The sequence below is a fragment of the Melanerpes formicivorus genome, unplaced genomic scaffold (assembly GCF_026170545.1).
Source record: "Melanerpes formicivorus ecotype bairdi unplaced genomic scaffold, bMelFor1.0.p_v2 SCAF_14, whole genome shotgun sequence".
In the NCBI taxonomy this organism is placed as follows: Eukaryota; Metazoa; Chordata; class Aves; order Piciformes; family Picidae; genus Melanerpes; species Melanerpes formicivorus.
In genome coordinates, this window is record NW_027142366.1 from 19,196,596 (window position 1) to 19,215,417 (window position 18,822).

The 18,822-nt window shown below is 63.6% G+C and overlaps 1 protein-coding gene across 1 annotated transcript in view; it reads left to right on the top strand.

Moving 5' to 3' along the window:
- The window catches only part of FBXL16 (F-box and leucine rich repeat protein 16), a 30,698-nt gene extending 12,250 nt beyond the window's left edge, over positions 1 to 18,448 (top strand). The window contains exons 2-6 of the mRNA XM_068147302.1: positions 4,614 to 5,324; positions 7,140 to 7,648; positions 9,666 to 9,750; positions 10,231 to 10,294; positions 16,068 to 18,448. Of these exons, the coding sequence (XP_068003403.1) occupies positions 4,629 to 5,324; positions 7,140 to 7,648; positions 9,666 to 9,750; positions 10,231 to 10,294; positions 16,068 to 16,216 (1,503 nt within the window). The 5' untranslated portion in view covers positions 4,614 to 4,628 and the 3' untranslated portion in view covers positions 16,217 to 18,448. The remainder of the gene's footprint in view (positions 1 to 4,613; positions 5,325 to 7,139; positions 7,649 to 9,665; positions 9,751 to 10,230; positions 10,295 to 16,067) is intronic.
- Positions 18,449 to 18,822: the final 374 nt, after the last annotated feature.

Sequence of the window (18,822 nt, forward strand, 5' to 3'; positions counted from 1 at the left end):
ATGGAGGAGAAAGCAGATCACCTTCTCCAGGCTGGGATCCCCCCTCCAAGCACAGTCCTGGTGCTAGGAGCCCCCAGATCCTTGCTTGCCCATTTCAGTGGGGAGGTGCAGCAGCAGACAACCAGTGTGCCTGCCTGGCTCCCACTGCCCCTGCCCGGAGCCTCTGGGGCCCAGGAGGCCTGAACCTCCAGCTGGGTGAGGTCAGTTCCCAGCTCACGCACAGGCTGGGGTCTCTGTGAGCCAGGCAGTGCCCAGGGCCCTGTCCCAGCCTCCCGAGGCAGGAGTGGGAGAGTGCTGAGCTCCCTCAGCCCGTGCCAGCCCCAGCCTGTCGTCAGGGAGCAGGTGAGGGCTGAGCTGGCTGCAACCCTTGCCAACACCTCCTGCTGGCTGCATTTCTGTCCAGCCACTTGTCAGCATCTGGCTCCTCCTGTGACTGTGCCCTGGGGCTGCTGAGGCCCCAGACTGTCCCTCTGCCACCACCTGTCCTCTTGCTGGGGGTAACCACGGCTTTGGCTGCGGGACCCGTGCTGGAGTGGCAGCATTGCTGTGCAGCCAGCACTACCTGCTTGGATTCGTGCTGCAGGGCTGTGGCAGACTCCTTGGACCCTGCTCTGCAGGCTGCCCTAACTACAGCCACTGGTTTGCAGCTTCTTCCTTCTTTCCCCTCCTCTTCACCTGCTTTCAACTGAGTTTCAGACAGGTCCAAGCAGCAGAGGCTCAGCTCCTCCCCCAGGCAGTGTGAGTGGAGGCAGAGGAGGCTGCAGCCACGCAGGGACCAGCATCAGTCTGTCTGCAGAGGGCTGTGGTTATGTCCTGGGACTGGGCTGCCACTGGGCTGCCTGCAAGCACCTCCATGCCAGCATGGGAGAGGCCTCAGCAGGTCCCAGCACTCTCACCCTGGCCTCAGCAGCTCCCACCTCTCACCCTGGCCTCAGCAGCTCCCACCTCTCACCCTGGCCTCAGCAGCTCCCACCTCTCATCCTGACCTCAGCAGCTCCCACCTCTCACCCTGGCCTCAGCAGCTCCCAGCACTCTCACCCTGGCCTCAGCAGCTCCCACCTCTCACCCTGACCTCAGCAGCTCCCAGCACTCTCACCCTGACCTCAGCAGCTCCCAGCACTCTCACCCTGGCCTCAACAGCTCCCAGCACTCTCACCCTGGCCTCAACAGCTCCCACCTCTCACCCTGGCCTCAGCAGCTCCCAGCACTCTCACCCTGGCCTCAGCAGCTCCCACCTCTCACCCTGGCCTCAGCAGCTCCCAGCACTCTCACCCTGGCCTCAGCAGCTCCCACCTCTCACCCTGACCTCAGCAGCTCCCAGCACTCTCACCCTGACCTCAGCAGCTCCCAGCACTCTCACCCTGGCCTCAACAGCTCCCAGCACTCTCACCCTGGCCTCAACAGCTCCCAGCACTCTCACCCTGGCCTCAGAAGCTCCCACCTCTCATCCTGACCTCAGCAGCTCCCAGCACTCTCACCCTGGCCTCAGCAGCTCCCAGCACTCTCATCCTGACCTCAGCAGCTCCCAGCACTCTCACCCTGGCCTCAGCAGCTCCCAGCACTCTCACCCTGGCCTCAGCAGCTCCCAGCACTCTCATCCTGACCTCAGCAGCTCCCAGCACTCTCACCCTGGCCTCACCAGCTCCCAGCACTCTCACCCTGGCCTCACCAGCTCCCACCTCTCATCCTGACCTCAGCAGCTCCCACCTCTCACCCTGGCCTCAGCAGCTCCCAGCACTCTCACCCTGACCTCAGCAGCTCCCACCTCTCATCCTGACCTCAGCAGCTCCCACCTCTCATCCTGACCTCAGCAGCTCCCAGCACTCTCACCCTGGCCTCACCAGCTCCCAGCACTCTCACCCTGGCCTCAGCAGCTCCCACCTCTCACCCTGGCCTCAGCAGCTCCCACCCCTCTCACCCTGACCTCAGCAGCTCCCAGCACTCTCACCCTGGCCTCAGCAGCTCCCACCTCTCATCCTGACCTCAGCAGCTCCCACCTCTCACCCTGGCCTCAGCAGCTCCCAGCACTCTCACCCTGGCCTCAGCAGCTCCCACCTCTCACCCTGGCCTCAGCAGCTCCCACCCCTCTCACCCTGGCCTCAGCAGCTCCCAGCACTCTCACCCTGGCCTCAGCAGCTCCCACCTCTCATCCTGACCTCAGCAGCTCCCAGCACTCTCACCCTGACCTCAGCAGCTCCCAGCACTCTCACCCTGGCCTCAGCAGCTCCCAGCACTCTCACCCTGGCCTCAGCAGCTCCCACCTCTCACCCTGACCTCAGCAGCTCCCACCTCTCACCCTGACCTTAGCAGCTCCCAGCACTCTCACCCTGGCCTCAGCAGCTCCCACCTCTCACCCTGACCTCAGCAGCTCCCACCTCTCATCCTGACCTCAGCAGCTCCCACCTCTCACCCTGGCCTCAGCAGCTCCCAGAACTCTCACCCTGGCCTCAGCAGCCCCCAGCACTCTCATCCTGACCTCAGCAGCTCCCACCCCTCTCACCCTGACCTCAGCAGCTCCCAGCACTCTCACCCTGACCTCAGCAGCTCCCACTAGTCCAACCTTGTCCACCAGGCTGGAGAAGGCCTTGAGCAACCTAGTCTTAGTATGAAGTGTCCCAGCCCATGGCACTGGGGGTGGAATTGGATGATCTTTGGGGTCCCTTCCAACCCAAATCATTCCAAGATTCCACGATTCCATGATCCCATCAGCCATCACCAGGCACTCTCAGGGCTTGGGGACCTTGTCCATGGCTTGGAAACTGCTTCCCCAAGCTCCATCTCCTGCTCACTGTGTTGCCAGAGGCTGCAGGAGCTCAGTGTGCTCAGGGTCTGGCAGAGCACCTGCAAGCAGGCTGTGTGCAGGGTGGGCAGGGCAAGTGGCAGGGCCCCGTGCCAGGCAGCAGCTGGGGCAGAAGCTGTAGGGTGGGGGCTGAGCCCCCATCAATTATTCACCTCTGTATTTATAGAGGGGAGTGTGCTGAATAATGGATGGGGGCCGCAGCAGGGCCGGGCTGCTGCCGCTGAAATATTTATGGCGCTGCCTCGCCGGGCAGCCAGGGGGCCCAGCAGGGCTCAGCCAGCTCGGTGCCAGTGTGGCACAGCCTCATGTGGCACAGGCACAGTGTCAGGCTGGCACAGCCACCATGGGCAGCTCAGCTCTGCTGCTGCTGCCTCCTCTCAGCTCCACAGCAGTGCTGGGAGGCTGGAAGCCCTCTGCTGGGAGGCCAGGCTGGGAGGGTTGGGGTTGTGCAGCCTGCAGAGGAGAAGGCTCCAGGGAGACCTCCTGGGGGCCTTGCAGAGCTTCAAGAGGCCAGAAGAGAGCTGGGGACAGAGTGCTGAGCAGGGCCTGTTGGGCCAGGCCAAGGGGGGATGGTTTGAAGTGCAAGAGGGAGCCTGAGAGTGGAGAGAAGGAGAAATGTTTGGTGCTGAGGGTGGGGAGAGCCTGTGCCAGGCTGCCCAGAGAGGTGGAGCTGCCCCATGGCTGGCAGCAGTGCAGGGCAGGTTGGTTGGGGCTGGGAGCAGCCTGCTGTGGCTGCAGCTGTCCCTCCACTACCTGTCCCTGGACTAGAGGACCTATAAAAATCCCCTCCAAACCAGACCAGTCCATGGTTCTATATTTCTGACTTCCTTTCCAAGCCCAGGGTGAGTGTGCTGGAGGCTCTGTCACCACAGGTCTGTGGAGAGCTGCTGAGCTCTTAGTGAGATGATGTTGGCTGCCCAGGAGTGGCTTGGACAAGCTGCTGGGAGAGGGAGTTCTGGCAGCCACAGCAGGCTCAGGCTTGCTTTGCCCAGAGGCTGAGGCCGAGGGCAGGGCCCTGGGAAGGTGCTGGGCAGGGGGTGCCCCAGGCCTGGCTGGCAGGGGGCAGGCAGCCCCCCGCCGTTACCGGTCAGCGTCAGGCCGTTGTCCTGCACCCCGTCCGTGGTGTTCTTCCACACGACCATCTTCACGTCCTCCAGGGCCTGGGGGGCCAGTGGGTTCCCAAAGCAGGACTTCTGCCTCCCAAGAGAAAGGAGGTCACTGAGGAGACCTTCTGGTGGCCTTCCAGAACCTGTGGTTAAAACAACACAACTCTGTGACCCTGCTCTGTCTCCCACTGGGGGCTGGATCCTCGGCTCAGAGAAGAATGTGAATGTCTGGGGACAAATCCCCACCTGTCCCCCACCATGGAGGACACAGGGGCCTCACAGCCCCTTGGAGGACCTTACTCCATGCCCTATCCATGGCCCTCTGGGGCTGTGCCCAAAGGTCCTGCACCACCTACACCTCGATGCTGCCTTGTGCCTCACTCAGGGTCTCCATCCCCACCAGTGCCATCAAACTTCCCAGCCCTGCCCAGGGACCGGTGAGACTCTGGCACAGGTTGCCCAGGGAGGCTGTGGCTGCCTCCTGCCTGGAGATGTTGAAGGCCAGGCTGGATGAGGCCCTGAGCAGCTTGTGCTGGTGGGAGGTGTCGCTGCCTGTGGCAGGGGGCTGGAACGGGATGATCTTGAATGTCCCTTCCAACACCAATTGTTCTGTGAATCCATGACCTCCAGGGTCTCTACCCCACCAGTGCCATGCCATTTGCCAGCCTTGCCCACCCTGCCCTCACACCTCCCCCCCTGCCTTGCAGAGAGACCCGTGGAAGATGTCGAGCCCGAGAAACGGCGACACCAAGCCCCCATGTTTGCCCCGCAATGGACTGGTGAAGATCCCCACCCAAGCCAACGGCCTCGGCTCCGCCAGCATCACCAAAGGCACCCCCGCCGTCAAGAACCGCCTGTGCCAGCCTTCCTCCGTGCCTGCCATCCTCAGCCCGGCCTTAGCCCAGCACAGCGACCTGCCCATCCCCAGCCTGGCCTCCCCGCTCTCCTTGGCCGCTCTGGGCGGCGTCTCGTCCCCTCCCGGCGCGCCCCTGGCGGGACTGAGCGCGGGCGCAGGCTCGGAGCAGCCCTGCCCGGAGCGGCTCCCCGGCTCGCCCGCGGAGAGGCAGCTGGCGGTGGACGAGAAGATCCTCAACCGCCTGTTCTGGTACTTTTCGGCGTGCGAGAAGTGCGTCCTGGCGCAGGTGTGCAAGGCCTGGCGCCGGGTGCTCTACCAGCCCAAGTTCTGGGTGGGCCTGACCCCCGTCCTGCACACCAAGGAGCTCTACAACGTCCTGCCCGGCGGGGAGAAGGAGTTCGTCAGCCTGCAGGGCTTCGCCGTGCGCGGCTTCGAGGGCTTCTGCCTGGTGGGGGTCTCTGACCTGGACATTTGTGAGTTCATTGACAACTATCCCCTCTCCAAGAAGGGAGTCAAGTCCATGAGCCTTAAGAGGTCGACCATCACGGATGCGGGGCTGGAGGTAGGTGACCGCAGCCAGCTGACCAAGGTGGTTGAGGTGTGGCCACGATGGGTCCTCTCCTGGTGCCCCTGGGCACATGGCTGCGGGCAGAGCTTTGTCCGGCCGCCAAGCAGAGGAGCAGGCAGCAGGAGGCCCTGTCTGGATAGGGGGCTGGGCTGCAGCCTGCACTGGGCAGGGGTTGAGGGTGCTGGTGGTGGAAGAGGTGGCATCCCTGCTGCCCGTGGATGCTGCTACCAAGGGGATCATGCTGGTGGGTGGTGAGCAGTGGGCAAGGCTCAAGGCATGGGGACAGTGTTGCTTGGCTGGCTGCTCCTTGGCGAAGGAATGCCCTGGGTCAGAGATGGGGCAGCTCATGGTCCTGCCTGGCACCAGACAAGGTCCCCTGCACCGTGTGATGGCCAAACCCAGCACCAGCTGCTCTACACCTGCATCCTCCCAGAGCAGTGCCCAGCCTGGCACCAAGGGGCTGGGGCCAGTGGGTCTCACCCTGTCCCCTCCTGGGACATGTCCTGGAGCTAGGCGCTGCTCCAATGCCAGGGTGATGCCAGGGAGAAGTTTGGCCTCATGGAAGCCTGGGGGCAACAGGAGAAGCCTGGAAGGGGCTGAGCAGGGGATGACTGGAAGGGGCTGAGCAGGGGATGCCTGGATGGGGCTGAGCAGGAGATGCCTGGATGGGGCCGAGCAGGGGATGCATGGATTGGGCTGAGCAGGGAGAAACCTGGATGGGGCTGAGCAGGAGGTGCCTGGATGGGGCTGAGCAGGGGATGCATGGATTGGGCTGAGCAGGGAGAAACCTGGATGGGGCTGAGCAGGGGATGCCTGGATGGGGCTGAGCAGGGGATGCCTGGATGGGGCTGAGCAGGGGATGCCTGGATGGGGCTGAGCAGGGAGAAACCTGGAAGGGGCTGAGCAGGGGATTCCTGGATGGGGCTGAGCAGGGGATGCCTGGATGGGGCTGAGCAGGGGATGCCTGGATGGGGCTGAGCAGGGAGAAACCTGGAAGGGGCTGAGCAGGGGATTCCTGGATGGGGCTGAGCAGGGGATTCCTGGATGGGGCTGAGCAGGGGATGCCTGGATGGGGCTGAGCAGGGGATGCCTGGAAGGGGCTGAGCAGGGGATGCCTGGATGGGGCTGAGCAGGAGATGCCTGGATGGGGATGAGCAGGGGATGCCTGGATGGGGCTGAGCAGGGAGAAACCTGGAAGGGGCTGAGCAGGGGATTCCTGGATGGGGCTGAGCAGGGGATGCCTGGATGGGGCTGAGCAGGAGATGCCTGGATGGGGCTGAGCAGGGGATGCCTGGAAGGGGCTGAGCAGGGAGAAACCTGGATGGGGCTGAGCAGGGGATGCCTGGATGGGGCAGAGCAGGAGATGCCTGGATGGGGCTGAGCAGGGAGAAACCTGGAAGGGGCTGAGCAGGGGATTCCTGGAGGGGGCTGAGCAGGGGATTCCTGGAGGGGGCTGAGCAGGGGATGCCTGGAAGAGGCTGAGCAGGGGATGCCTGGATGGGGCTGAGCAGGGGATGCCTGGTTGGGGCTGAGCAGGGGATGCCTGGATGGGGCTGAGCAGGAGATGCCTGCATGGGGCTGAGCAGGGGATGCCTGGTTGGGGCTGAGCAGGGGATGCCTGGATGGGGCTGAGCAGAAGATGCCTGGAAGGGGCTGAGCAGGGAGAAGCCTGGAAGGGGCTGAGCAGGGGATTCCTGGATGGGGCTGAGCAGGAGATGCCTGGAGGGGGCTGAGCAGTCGCCGGGACGAGGGCACGAGGAGGGCAGCGGCGGTGCCTGGCACCCCCTGAGCCTGCTGGCCCCCCGGCAGGTGATGCTGGAGCAGATGCAGGGCGTGGTGAGGCTGGAGCTGTCCGGCTGCAACGACTTCACGGAGGCAGGGCTGTGGTCCAGCCTGAACGCTCGCATCACGGCGCTGAGCGTCAGCGACTGCATCAACGTGGCCGACGATGCCATCGCTGCCATCTCGCAGCTGCTGCCCAACCTGGCCGAGCTCAACCTGCAGGCTTACCACGTCACGGACACGGCCCTGGCGTACTTCACGGCCAAGCAGGGCTACACCACCCACACCCTGCGCCTCAACTCCTGCTGGGAGATCACCAACCACGGCGTGGTCAACATGGTGCACAGCCTGCCCAACCTGAGCGTGCTCAGCCTCTCCGGCTGCTCCAAGGTCACCGACGACGGCGTGGAGCTGGTGGCCGAGAACCTGCGGAAGCTGCGCAGCCTCGACCTGTCCTGGTGCCCGCGGATCACCGACATGGCCCTGGAGTACATCGCCTGCGACCTGCACAAGCTGGAGGAGCTGGTGCTCGACAGGTATGCGCCCGGGCCGGCCCGTGCCGACCCGTGCCAGACCGTGCCAACCCGGGCCGGCCCGTGCCAACTCGTGCCAGACCGTGCCAACCCGTGCCAGACCGTGCCAACCCGTGCCAGACCGTACCAACCCGTGCCAGACCGTGCCAACCCGGGCCGGCCCGTTCTAACCCTTGCCAGACCATACCAACCCGCGCCAGCCTGTGCCAGCCTATGCCAGCCTGTGCCGGACTGTGTTCGACTGTACCAGCCCATGACAGTCAATGCCAGCCTGTACCAGGCTGTGCCAGCCCGTGCTGGTCTGTGCCATCTTGTGCCAGCCTGTGCCAGCCTATGCCAGCCTGTGCCAGACTGTGCTCGACTGTGCCAGCCCATGACAGCCAATGCCAGCCTGTACCAGGCTGTGCCAGCCCGTGCTGGTCTGTGCCATCTGGTGCCAACCTGTGCCAGCCTATGCCAGCCTGTGCCGGACTGTGTTCGACTGTACCAGCCCATGACAGCCAATGCCAGCCTGTACCAGGCTGTGCCAGCCCGTGCTGGTCTGTGCCATCTTGTGCCAGCCTGTGCCAGCCTATGCCAGCCTGTGCCAGACTGTGCTCGACTGTGCCAGCCCATGACAGCCAATGCCAGCCTGTACCAGGCTGTGCCAGCCCGTGATGGTCTGTGCCATCTTGTGCCAGCCTATGCCAGACTGTGCCGGGCTGTGCTGGACTGTGTCAGCCTGTGCCAACCTGTGCCGTCCCCTGCCAAGCCATGCTGAGCCATGCCAAGCAGGGACAAGGCATGTTCTGTCATGCCAAGCTGTGCCATGGCCTGCTGAGCTGTGCCATGCTTTGCCAAAGCAATGCTATGACATGCTGAGCTGTGCCATGCCATGCCAAGCCGTGCCGAGGAATGTAGAGCAGTGCCAAGGCATGCTGTGCCATGCTAAGCCATGCTGTGCTGAGCTGTGCCAAGCCATGCCAAGCTATGCCATGCTGTCATGTCATGCAGTAGCATGCTGCTTAGAGCTGTGCCATGCTGTGCCATGTTGAGCAGTGCCAAGGCATGCTGTGCCATACCACGCCATGCCATGCTGTTGTGTCATGCCAAGATCTGGCATGCCATGCCACATGATGTTGAGGCTATGCCATGCCAGGCTCTGCTGAGACATGCCAAGCAGTGCCAAGGAATGTCATGCCATGCCAAGCCACGCCAAGCCGTGCCACGTCATGCTGCCATGCCATACCATCTCATAGCATTCTGAGCTGAGCTGTTCCATGCCAGGCCAAGCCATGCTGGGTCATGCCAAGCAGTGGACAAGGCACATTGTGCCCTGCCGAGCCATGCCACCCCCTGTTGCCCTGCCATGCTGAGGCAATGCTGTGCCATGCTGTGCCACGCTGAGGAATGCTGAGCAGTGCTAAGGCACGCTGTACCATGTCATGCCATGGCAAGTCATCAAATGCCACCCCATGCCATGCTGTCATGCCATGCAGTGCCATGCCATGCCAAACCATGCCACGCCACATCATGGCAAGGCAATGCCATGCCATGCCATGCTGAGCCACACTGGGGCATGCCATGCAACGTTATGTCATAGCATTCTGAGCTGAGGCATTCTGTGCCGTGCCAAATCATGCTGAGTCATGCCAGGCTGTGCCCAGGCATGCCATGCTACACCATGTCATGTCACATGCCGTTTGGAACTGAGGTGTGCTGTGCCATGCCATGCCATGCCGGGCCGGGCCATGCCGTGCCGGGCCATGCCGAGGCCGGTGCCCCGGGTGCCGTGCCGTGCCGTGCCGAGCCGTGCCGGGCCATGCCGAGGCCGGTGCCCCGGGTGCCGTGCCAAGCCGTGCCGGCCCATGCCGAGGCCGGTGCCCCGGGTGCCGTGCCGTGCTGAGCCGCGCCGGACCATGCCGAGGCCGGTGCCCCGGGTGCCGTGCCGAGCCGTGCCGTGCCGTGCCGAGCCGAGCCGCGCGGGGGCGGGGCAGGCGGGGCCCTGCGCGGGCAGCCCTGAGCCGCGCTGTGCCCGCAGGTGTGTGCGGATCACCGACACCGGCCTCAGCTACCTGTCCACCATGTCCTCCCTGCGGAGCCTCTACCTGCGCTGGTGCTGCCAGGTAGGTGCCAGGGGGCACGCAGCCCTGCCCGTCCCAGGTGCCACATGGGGAGGGCGGGCAGAGCGGCTGGCACCTCCCTGCAGATGAGCCTCCCGCTCGGGGCGGGCGCCTCGGGCTGGCCGGAGACTCCCCGCGCTCGGCGCCAGGAGGTGAAGGGATGGGCTGGGTGCTCTGGGAGCTCGCAGGACTCAGCCCTGCCACCTTGCCCCAGCACTCTGATCTTGCGCCCAGCTCCCTGCCCCAGCACCCAGCTCTCTGGCCTGGCACTCTGCCCCAGCACCCTGCCCCAGCACCCAGCTCCTGGTCCCAGCACCCAGCACCCAGCCCCTGCCCCCATCCCCTGCCCCACTTCCCAGCCCCAGCATTCTGTCCCTGCCCCCAACCCTCTGCCCCAGCAATGCTGAGCCCCCAGTTCCAGAGCGCCCCCTCACGGAGCCCCCCCCCCGTGCCCCCTCTGCTCCCATCCTATCTCCCTTCCAGGTGCAGGATTTTGGCCTGAAGCATCTCCTGGGCATGGGCAGCCTGAGGCTCCTCTCGCTGGCCGGTGAGCAGCCCCTGCTGCCCTGCCTGGGGGCGCTGGGGGCCCCCCCGGGCTGTGGGGACGGCGACAGCCCTGGGGACAGCCCGGGGGGCCTCAGCTCCGAGGACAGCCCTGGGGGCAGCCCTGGGCACAGCCCTGGGCACAGCCAGCACCCCCTGAAGCCGCTGGGGCGACTCCCGCGGCCCGCCCCGAGCCCGGCCCCAGCCCAGCTCCCCAGGGACCAGCACAGGGCTGGCTCTTGGCTGCTGGGTTTTAGGGGGCTGGAGTTTTGGGGGTGATGTCTGGGGGGGATGGTGGATTTCTGGGTGTTGTTGTGGGGAGAGGGTGAGTTTGGGGGGGGTTGGTTTGGGGAGTGCTGGGGTTTGGGGTTTCGGTTTGGGGGTGCTGGGGTTTGGGGGTGCTGGTTTGGGGATGATGGGGTGTGGGGTGTTGGTTTGGGGGTGCTGGGGTTTGGGGTGCTGGTTTGGGGGCTGATGGGGTGTGGGGTGTTGGTTTGGGGGGTGCTGGGGTTTGGGGTGCTGGTTTGGGGGTGCTGGGGTTTGGGGTGCTGGTTTGGGGGGTGCTGGGGTTTGGGGTGCTGGTTTGGGGGTGCTGGGGTTTGGGGTGCTGGTTTGGGAGCTGATGGGTTTTGGGGTGTCGTTTGGGGGCTGATGTGGTTTGGGGTGCTGGTTTGGGGGTGCTGGGGTTTGGGGTGCTGGTTTGGGGGTTGATGGGGTTTGGGGTGTCGTTTGGGGGGTGCTGGGGTTTGGGGTGCTGATTTGGGGGTTGATGGGGTTTGGGGGAGCTGGTTTGGGGGGTGCTGGGGTTTGGGGTGTTGGTTTGGGGGCTGATGGGGTTTGGGGTGCTGGTTTGGGGGGTGCTGGGGTTTGGGGGGCTGGTTTGGGGGCTGATAGGGTTTGGGGTGCTGGTTTGGGGGCTGATGGGGTTTGGGGTGCTGGTTTGGGGGGTGCTGGGGTTTGGGGTGCTATTTCTTTGGGATGCTGCGGGTTTGGGGTGCTGAGGCTTGGGTGCTGTTGGGTTTGGGGTACTCTTTGGGGGGATGATAGGATTTGGGGTGCTGGTTTGGGGGCTGATGGGGTTTGGGGTATTGGTTTGGGGGGTGCTGGGGTTTGGCGTGCTGGTTTGGGGGTGCTGGGGTTTGGGGGGCTGGTTTGGGGGCTGATAGGGTTTGGGGTGTTGGTTTGGGGGGTGCTGGGGTTTGGGGTGCTGGTTTGGGGGCTGATGGGGTTTGGGGTGTTGGTTTGGCGGGTGCTGGGGTTTGGGGTGCTGGTTTGGGGGTGCTGGGGTTTGGGGTGCTGGTTTGGGGGCTGATAGGGTTTGGGGTGCTGGTTTGGGGGGTGCTGGGGTTTGGGGTGCTGGTTTGGGGGCTGATAGGGTTTGGGGTGCTGGTTTGGGGGGTGCTGGGGTTTGGGGTGCTGGTTTGGGAGTGCTGGGGTTTGGGGTGCTGGTTTGGGAGCTGATGGGTTTTGGGGTGTCGTTTGGGGGCTGATGTGGTTTGGGGTGCTGGTTTGGGGATTGATGAGGTTTGGGGTGTTGGTTTGGGGCTGATGGGGTTTGGAGTGTTGGTTTGGGGGTGCTGGGGTTTGGGGTGCTGGTTTGGGGCTGATGGGGTTTGGGGTGCTGGTTTGGGGGGTGCTGGGGTTTGGAGTGCTGGTTTGGGGCTGATGGGGTTTGGGGTGCTGGTTTGGGGGGTGCTGGGGTTTGGGGTGCTGGTTTGGGAGCTGATGGGGTTTGGGGTGTCGTTTGGGGGCTGATGGGGTTTGGGGTGCTGGTTTGGGGGTGATGGGTTTTGGGGTGCTGGTTTGGGGGCTGATTGGGTTTGGGGTGCTGGTTTGGGGGCTGATGGGGTTTGGGGTGCTGGTTTGGGGGCTGATAGGGTTTGGGGTGTCGTTTGGGGGCTGATGGGGTTTGGGGGTGCTGGTTTGGGGGCTAATGGGTTTCTGGGTGCTATCTGGGGGGGGTGATGGATTCCTGGGTGTTGTTTGGGAGGGCTGAAGGGTTTTGGGGGGTGCCGGGGTTTGGGGTGTTATTTTGGGGGGGCGATGGGATTTTGGGTGCTGGGATTGGTATGCTGGTGTGTTTGGGGGTGCTCTTTCAGGGGGACGCTGAGACTTGGGGTGCTGCTTCTTTAGGGTGCTGCTTTTCGGGGTGCTGGTGTGTTGGGGGTGCTCTCAGGGGGGATGCTGGGGTTTGGGGTGCTGTGTAGTTGTGACGCTGGGGTTTGGGGGTGCTGGTGTGTTTGGGCTGTTATTTGGGGGGCAATGCGGCTTGGGGTGCTGTTTTGGGGGGGATGATGAGTTTAGGGGTGCTGCTTCCTTGGGGTGCTGTTGTGTTTGGGGTGCTGTCGTCATTGGGGTACTCTTTGGGGGTCTGGGTGCTACTTCTTTGTGGTGCCGTGGGGGTTGGGGTGCTGGGGTTTGGGGTGCTGGTGCACTTGGGGTGCTGTTTTGGGGGGGATGATGAGTTTAGGGGTGCTATTTCTTTGGGATGCTGCGGGTTTGGGATGCTGTGGGTTTGGGGTGCTGGGGTTTGGGGTGCTGGTGTACTTGGGGTGCTGTTTTGGGGGGGATGATGAGTTTAGGGGTGCTATTTCTTTGGGATGGTGCAGGTTTGGGGTGCTTCGGGTTTGGGGTGCTGGGGTTTGGGGTGCTGGTGTACTTGGGGTACTGTTTTGGGGGGATGATGAGTTTAGGGGTGCTATTTCTTTGGGATGGTGCAGGTTTGGGGTGCTTCGGGTTTGGGGTGCTGGGGTTTGGGGTGCTGGTGTACTTGGGGTACTGTTTTGGGGGGATGATGAGTTTAGGGGTGCTATTTCTTTGGGATGGTGCAGGTTTGGGGTGCTTCGGGTTTGGGGTGCTGGGGTTTGGGGTGCTGGTGTACTTGGGGTACTGTTTTGGGGGGATGATGAGTTTAGGGGTGCTATTTCTTTGGGATGCTGCGGGTTTGGGGTGCTGGGGTTTGGGGTGCTGAGGTTTGGGGTGCTGGTGTACTTGGGGTACTCTTTGGGGGGATGATAGGGTTTGGGCACTGAATTTTGGGGTGCTGGCGTGTTTGGGGTGTTATTTGGGGGAACGATCCGTTTTGGGGGCGTTATTTTGCGGGGGTGGGGGGATTGGCTGCTATATGGGGGGGTTGTGAGTTTAGGGGTGCTGCTTCTTTGGGGTGCTGGGTTTTGGGGTGCTGGTGCGTTTGGGGAGCTGCTTTTGGGGTGATGATGAGTTTCAAAACACTGCTGGGGTGATGATAAGATTTGGGGGGGCTGTTTGTTTGGGGGGCTGTGGGGTGCTGGTGCGCTTGGGGATGCTGGGGGGGTGATGGGTTTTGGGGTGTTATTTTGTGGGGGTGCTGGGGGTCTGGGTGCTATTTCTTTGGGGTGAAGGGACTTTTTGGGGTGCTGCTGTGCTTGGGGATGCTATGAGGGGGTGATAGGTTTTGGGGTGTTATTTTGTGGGGGTGCTGGGGGTTTGGGTGCTACTTCTTTGTGGTGCTGTGGGGTATGGGGTGCTGGGGTTTGGGGTGCTGGTGTACTTGGGGTGCTGTTTTGGGGGGGATGATGAGTTTAGGGGTGCTATTTCTTTGGGATGGTGCAGGTTTGGGGTGCTTCGGGTTTGGGGTGCTGGGGTTTGGGGTGCTGGTGTACTTGGGGTGCTGTTTTGGGGGGGATGATGAGTTTAGGGGTGCTATTTCTTTGGGATGGTGCAGGTTTGGGGTGCTGAGGCTTGGGTGCTGTTGGGTTTGGGGTACTCTTTGGGGGGATGATAGGGTTTGGACACTGAATTTTGGGGTGCTGGCGTGTTTGGGGTGCTATTTGGGGGAACGATCCGTTTTGGGGGCGTTATTTTGCGGGGGTGGGGGGGTTGGCTGCTATATGGGGGGGTTGTGAGTTTAGGGGTGCTGCTTCTTTGGGGTGCTGGGTTTCGGGGTGCTGGTGTGTTCGGGGAGCTGCTTTTGGGGTGATGATGAGTTTCAAAACACTGCTGGGGTGATGATGAGATTTGGGGGGGCTGTTTGTTTGGGGTGCTGTGGGGTGCTGGTGCGCTTGGGGATGCTGGGGGGGTGATGGGTTTTGGGGTGTTATTTTGTGGGGGTGCTGGGGGTCTGGGTGCTATTTCTTTGGGGTGAAGGGACTTTTTGGGGTGCTGCTGTGCTTGGGGATGCTATGAGGGGGTGATAGGTTTTGGGGTGTTATTTTGTGGGGGTGCTGGGGGTCTGGGTGCTACTTCTTTGTGGTGCTGTGGGGTTTGGGGTGCTGGGGTTGGGGTGCTGGTGTACTTGGGGTGCTGTTTTGGGGGGGATGATGAGTTTAAGGCTGCTATTTCTTTGGGATGGTGCAGGTTTGGGGTGCTGAGGTTTGGGGTGCTGTTGGGTTTGGGGTACACTTTGGGGGGATGATAGGATTTGGGCACTGAATTTTGGGGTGCTGGCGTGTTTGGGGTGCTGTTTGGGGGAACGATCCGTTTTGGGGGCGTTATTTTGCGGGGGTGGGGGGGTTGGGTGCTATTTGGGGGGGTTGTGAGTTTAGGGGTGCTGCTTCTTTGGGGTGCTGGGTTTCGGGGTGCTGGTGTGTTCGGGGAGCTGCTTTTGGGGTGATGATGAGTTTCAAAACACTGCTGGGGTGATGATGAGATTTGGGGGGGCTGTTTATTTGGGGTGCTGTGGGGTGCTGGTGCGCTTGGGGATGCTATGGGGGGTGATGGGTTTTGGGGTGTTATTTTGTGGGGGTGCTGGGGGTCTGGGTGCTATTTCTTTGGGGTGAAGGGTCTTTTTGGGGTGCTGCTGTGCTTGGGGATGCTATGAGGGGGTGATAGGTTTTGGGGTGTTATTTTGTGGGGGTGCTGGGGGTCTGGGTGCTACTTCTTTGTGGTGCTGTGGGGGTTGGGGTGCTGGGGTTTGGGGTGCTGGTGCACTTGGGGTGCTGTTTTGGGGGGATGATGAGTTTAGGGGTGCTATTTCTTTGGGATGCTGCGGGTTTGGGGTGCTTCGGGTTTGGGGTGCTGGGGTTTGGGGTGCTGGTGCACTTGGGGTGCTGTTTTGGGGGGGATGATGAGTTTAGGGGTGCTATTTCTTTGGGATGCTGCGGGTTTGGGGTGCTGCGGGTTTGGGATGCTGTGGGTTTGGGGTGCTGGGGTTTGGGGTGCTGGTGTACTTGGGGTACTCTTTGGGGGGATGATAGGGTTTGGGCACTGAATTTTGGGGTGCTGGCGTGTTTGGGGTGCTATTTGGGGGAACGATCCGTTTTGGGGGTGTTATTTTGCGGGGGTGGGGGGGTTGGCTGCTATATGGGGGGGTTGTGAGTTTAGGGGTGCTGCTTCTTTGGGGTGCTGGGTTTTGGGGTGCTGGTGTGTTCGGGGAGCTGCTTTTGGGGTGATGATGAGTTTCAAAACACTGCTGGGGTGATGATGAGATTTGGGGGGGCTGTTTATTTGGGGTGCTGTGGGCTGCTGGTGCGCTTGGGGATGCTATGGGGGGGTGATGGGTTTTGGGGTGTTATTTTGTGGGGGTCTGGGTGCTATTTCTTTGGGGTGAGGGGACTTTTTGGGGTGCTGCTGTGCTTGGGGATGCTATGGGGGGGTGATGGGTTTTGGGGTGTTATTTTGTGGGGGTCTGGGTGCTATTTCTTTGGGGGGTGCTGTGCTTGGGGTGCTGGTTTGGGGGGATGCTGGGTCTGGGGATGTTACTTGGGGGGTGCTGGGGTTTGGGGTGCTATTTCTCTGGGGTGCCGGTGTTTCGGGGGTGCTAGTCTAGCGGGGTGCCAGCTTCCCCTGTGCCCTCGCAGGTTGCCCCTTGCTGACCACCACGGGGCTGTCCGGGCTGGTGCAGCTGCAGGAGCTGGAGGAGCTGGAGCTCACCAACTGCCCCGGGGCCACCCCGGAGCTCTTCAAGTACTTCTCGCAGCACCTCCCGTGCTGCATGGTGATCGAATAGGGCCGGCCCCGGCCCCGGCCCCGGCCCCGGCCCCGGCCCCGGCCCCGCGCCCGCCCCACCGCCGCCCCCCTGCCCGCGCCCCCCCGCGCTCCTCGCCGGCTGCCGGGGGACTCGCACCGCGCCGCTGACCCCAGCCGCCCCCTGCCGCCACACCCCTGAGGGACACGGGGCTCCGGGGGTGGGACACACACACACCCCCACCCCCCATGGGGACAGGCGCGGCCCTCGCCGGAGCCCCTCTGTAAATGCTGCCCCAGCGCCGCCGCCTGTCCGCTGCCCAGCGTCCTGCCGGTGCCCTCTGGATGGACGAATGGGCACCAGGGAAACCCAGCCTGGGGAGGGAGCGCTCGGGCGACCCCCGTCCTGGGCACTTCCTGCTGCCACCCTGCTGCCAGCATGGCACCACCAGAGATGCCTCCAGAATGGCACCACCAGGGGTGCCTCCAGGATGGTACCACCAGGGATGCCTCCAGGATGGCACCACCAGGGATCCCTCGAAGATGACACCACCAAGGATGCTCCCAGGATGGCACCACCAAGGATGCTCCAGAGATGGCACCACCAGGGGTGCCTCCAGGATGGTACCACCAGTGATACCTCCAGGATGGCACCACCAGGGATGCTCCAAAGATGGCACCACCAGGGATCCCTCCAGGATGGCACCACCAGGGATGCTCCCAAGATGGCACCACCAGGGATCCCTCCAGGATGGCACCACCAGGGATGCTTCCAGAATGGTACCACCAGGGGTGCCTCCAGGATGGTACCACCAGGGATGCCTCCAGGATGGCACCACCAGGGGTGCTCCCAGGATGGCACCACCGAGGATGCTCCCTCTGGATGGCACCACCAGGGATGCCTCCAAGATGGCACCACCAGGGATCCCTCGAAGATGACACCACCAAGGATGCTCCAAAGATGGCACCACCAGGGATGCTCTCAGGATGGCACCACCAGAGATCTCCCCAGGATGGCACCACCAGGGATGCTCTCAGGATGGCACCACCAGGGATGCCTCCAGGATGGCACCACCAGGGATCCCTCGAAGATGACACCACCAGGGATGCTCCCAGGATGGCACCACCAGGGGTGCTCTCAGGATGGCACCACCAGGGATGCCTCCAAGAAGGCACCACCAGGGATTCCTCCAGGATGGCACCACCAAGGATGCTCCCAGGATGGCACCACCAGAGATCCCTCCAGGATGGCACCACCAGGGATACCTCCAGGATGGCACCACCAGGGATGCTCCCAGGATGGCAACACCAGGGGTGCTCCCAGGATGGCACCACCAAGGATGCTCCCAGGATGGCACCACCAGGGATGCTCCCAGGATGGCAGGTGGCCCTACCACCTCAGATGCTGCTGGGATCAAAGGATGCTCTTGAGTGCCACCAGCTGCCCCCAGGGATGGGCGAGAGGACCAGGCTTGGTTTTGGCACCCGTGGGTGGTGGCAGAGGCTGGGTGGGTCCCCTCGCACCCCTCTCCCTCCGTGGGTCACTGAGCCATCTCCCCCCGTGCTGCGTGTGCCCCCCAGCCCCCGGCCGTGCCCGCGGGGTGCCCGGCGCTCCCTCCCGGTCGCTGGGATGCTCTCCTCCGCCGCTCGCCCCCCGCCCTCGCATGCTCGCTTGCTTCAGTCTCGTGGTACGGCAGGCACCAGGGCACCCGGGGGGCACCTGCGGGGCACCCGTGGGGCCCGGTGACAAAGTGACAGCCCCCACTCGGCCCCTCCACGCGGCTTGGCTCTGGCTGGATCCTTCCCCCGGCAGCCTTGGCAAGCGTCTGCCTCCCCTCGCCCGGGGCGCCCCGCTGCCTCCCGGTTGGCATCCCTGGGGGATGTGACACCAAGGAGTGACCTGTCCGGCTGGGATGGGACATCCTGGGGGGGCTGGTGCCAAGCCAGAGCAAGCATGCGGACACCAGCGACACAGAGCCAAGGCGGGAGGTGGCACCTAGGACACGCTGCCGCTGCCGCTGCCACCGCGCTTCCAGCCCCAAAGCCACCGTCCCGATGCCAACTGCAAGCTGCGGGGGGGTCCGGGTCAAGCCAAAGTGGGCACAGGGCTGGGGTGCCCACGGGGCTTGGTGGCTGCCCCCTGCTGCCCCCCGGCTGTCCACCTGGCTCCGGGAGGAGCGTGGGCAGGGCTGCGGGCGGGGGCAGGGCAGGGGCACGGACACGCTTCGGTTCGGTTTGCCTTTGTACCGGGCGGGAAGGAACTGCTGCACCACCACCCGCTGCCTCCTGCCCTCCTTTGTCCAAACCGCCTCTCTCTGGCCCCAGACCGCCGCGCAGCAGCCTCCGGGCCCTCGGGAAGGGGGCCGGGGGCCGGGGGCTGTTGCGCGTCACCGGGAGTCACCGCGCCGCGGGGCAGGGTGGCACTGCCAGGGCGTGCAGCACCCTCCGCCTGCGCCCCAACGCCGCTGGTGCCCGTGCGAAGGGCAGGGCCGTGGCGCATGGAGGGGGACCCCCGCCCCTGAAGATGCCAGCCGGAGTTGGGGGGTGCCATCAGCCTCGTGCAGCCTCAGGGCCCCACAGGACAAGGGCAGCCCCGCAGCTCAGGGGGGGTCCCCACAACCCTGGCTGCATCCCCCCAGGGCACCCCGC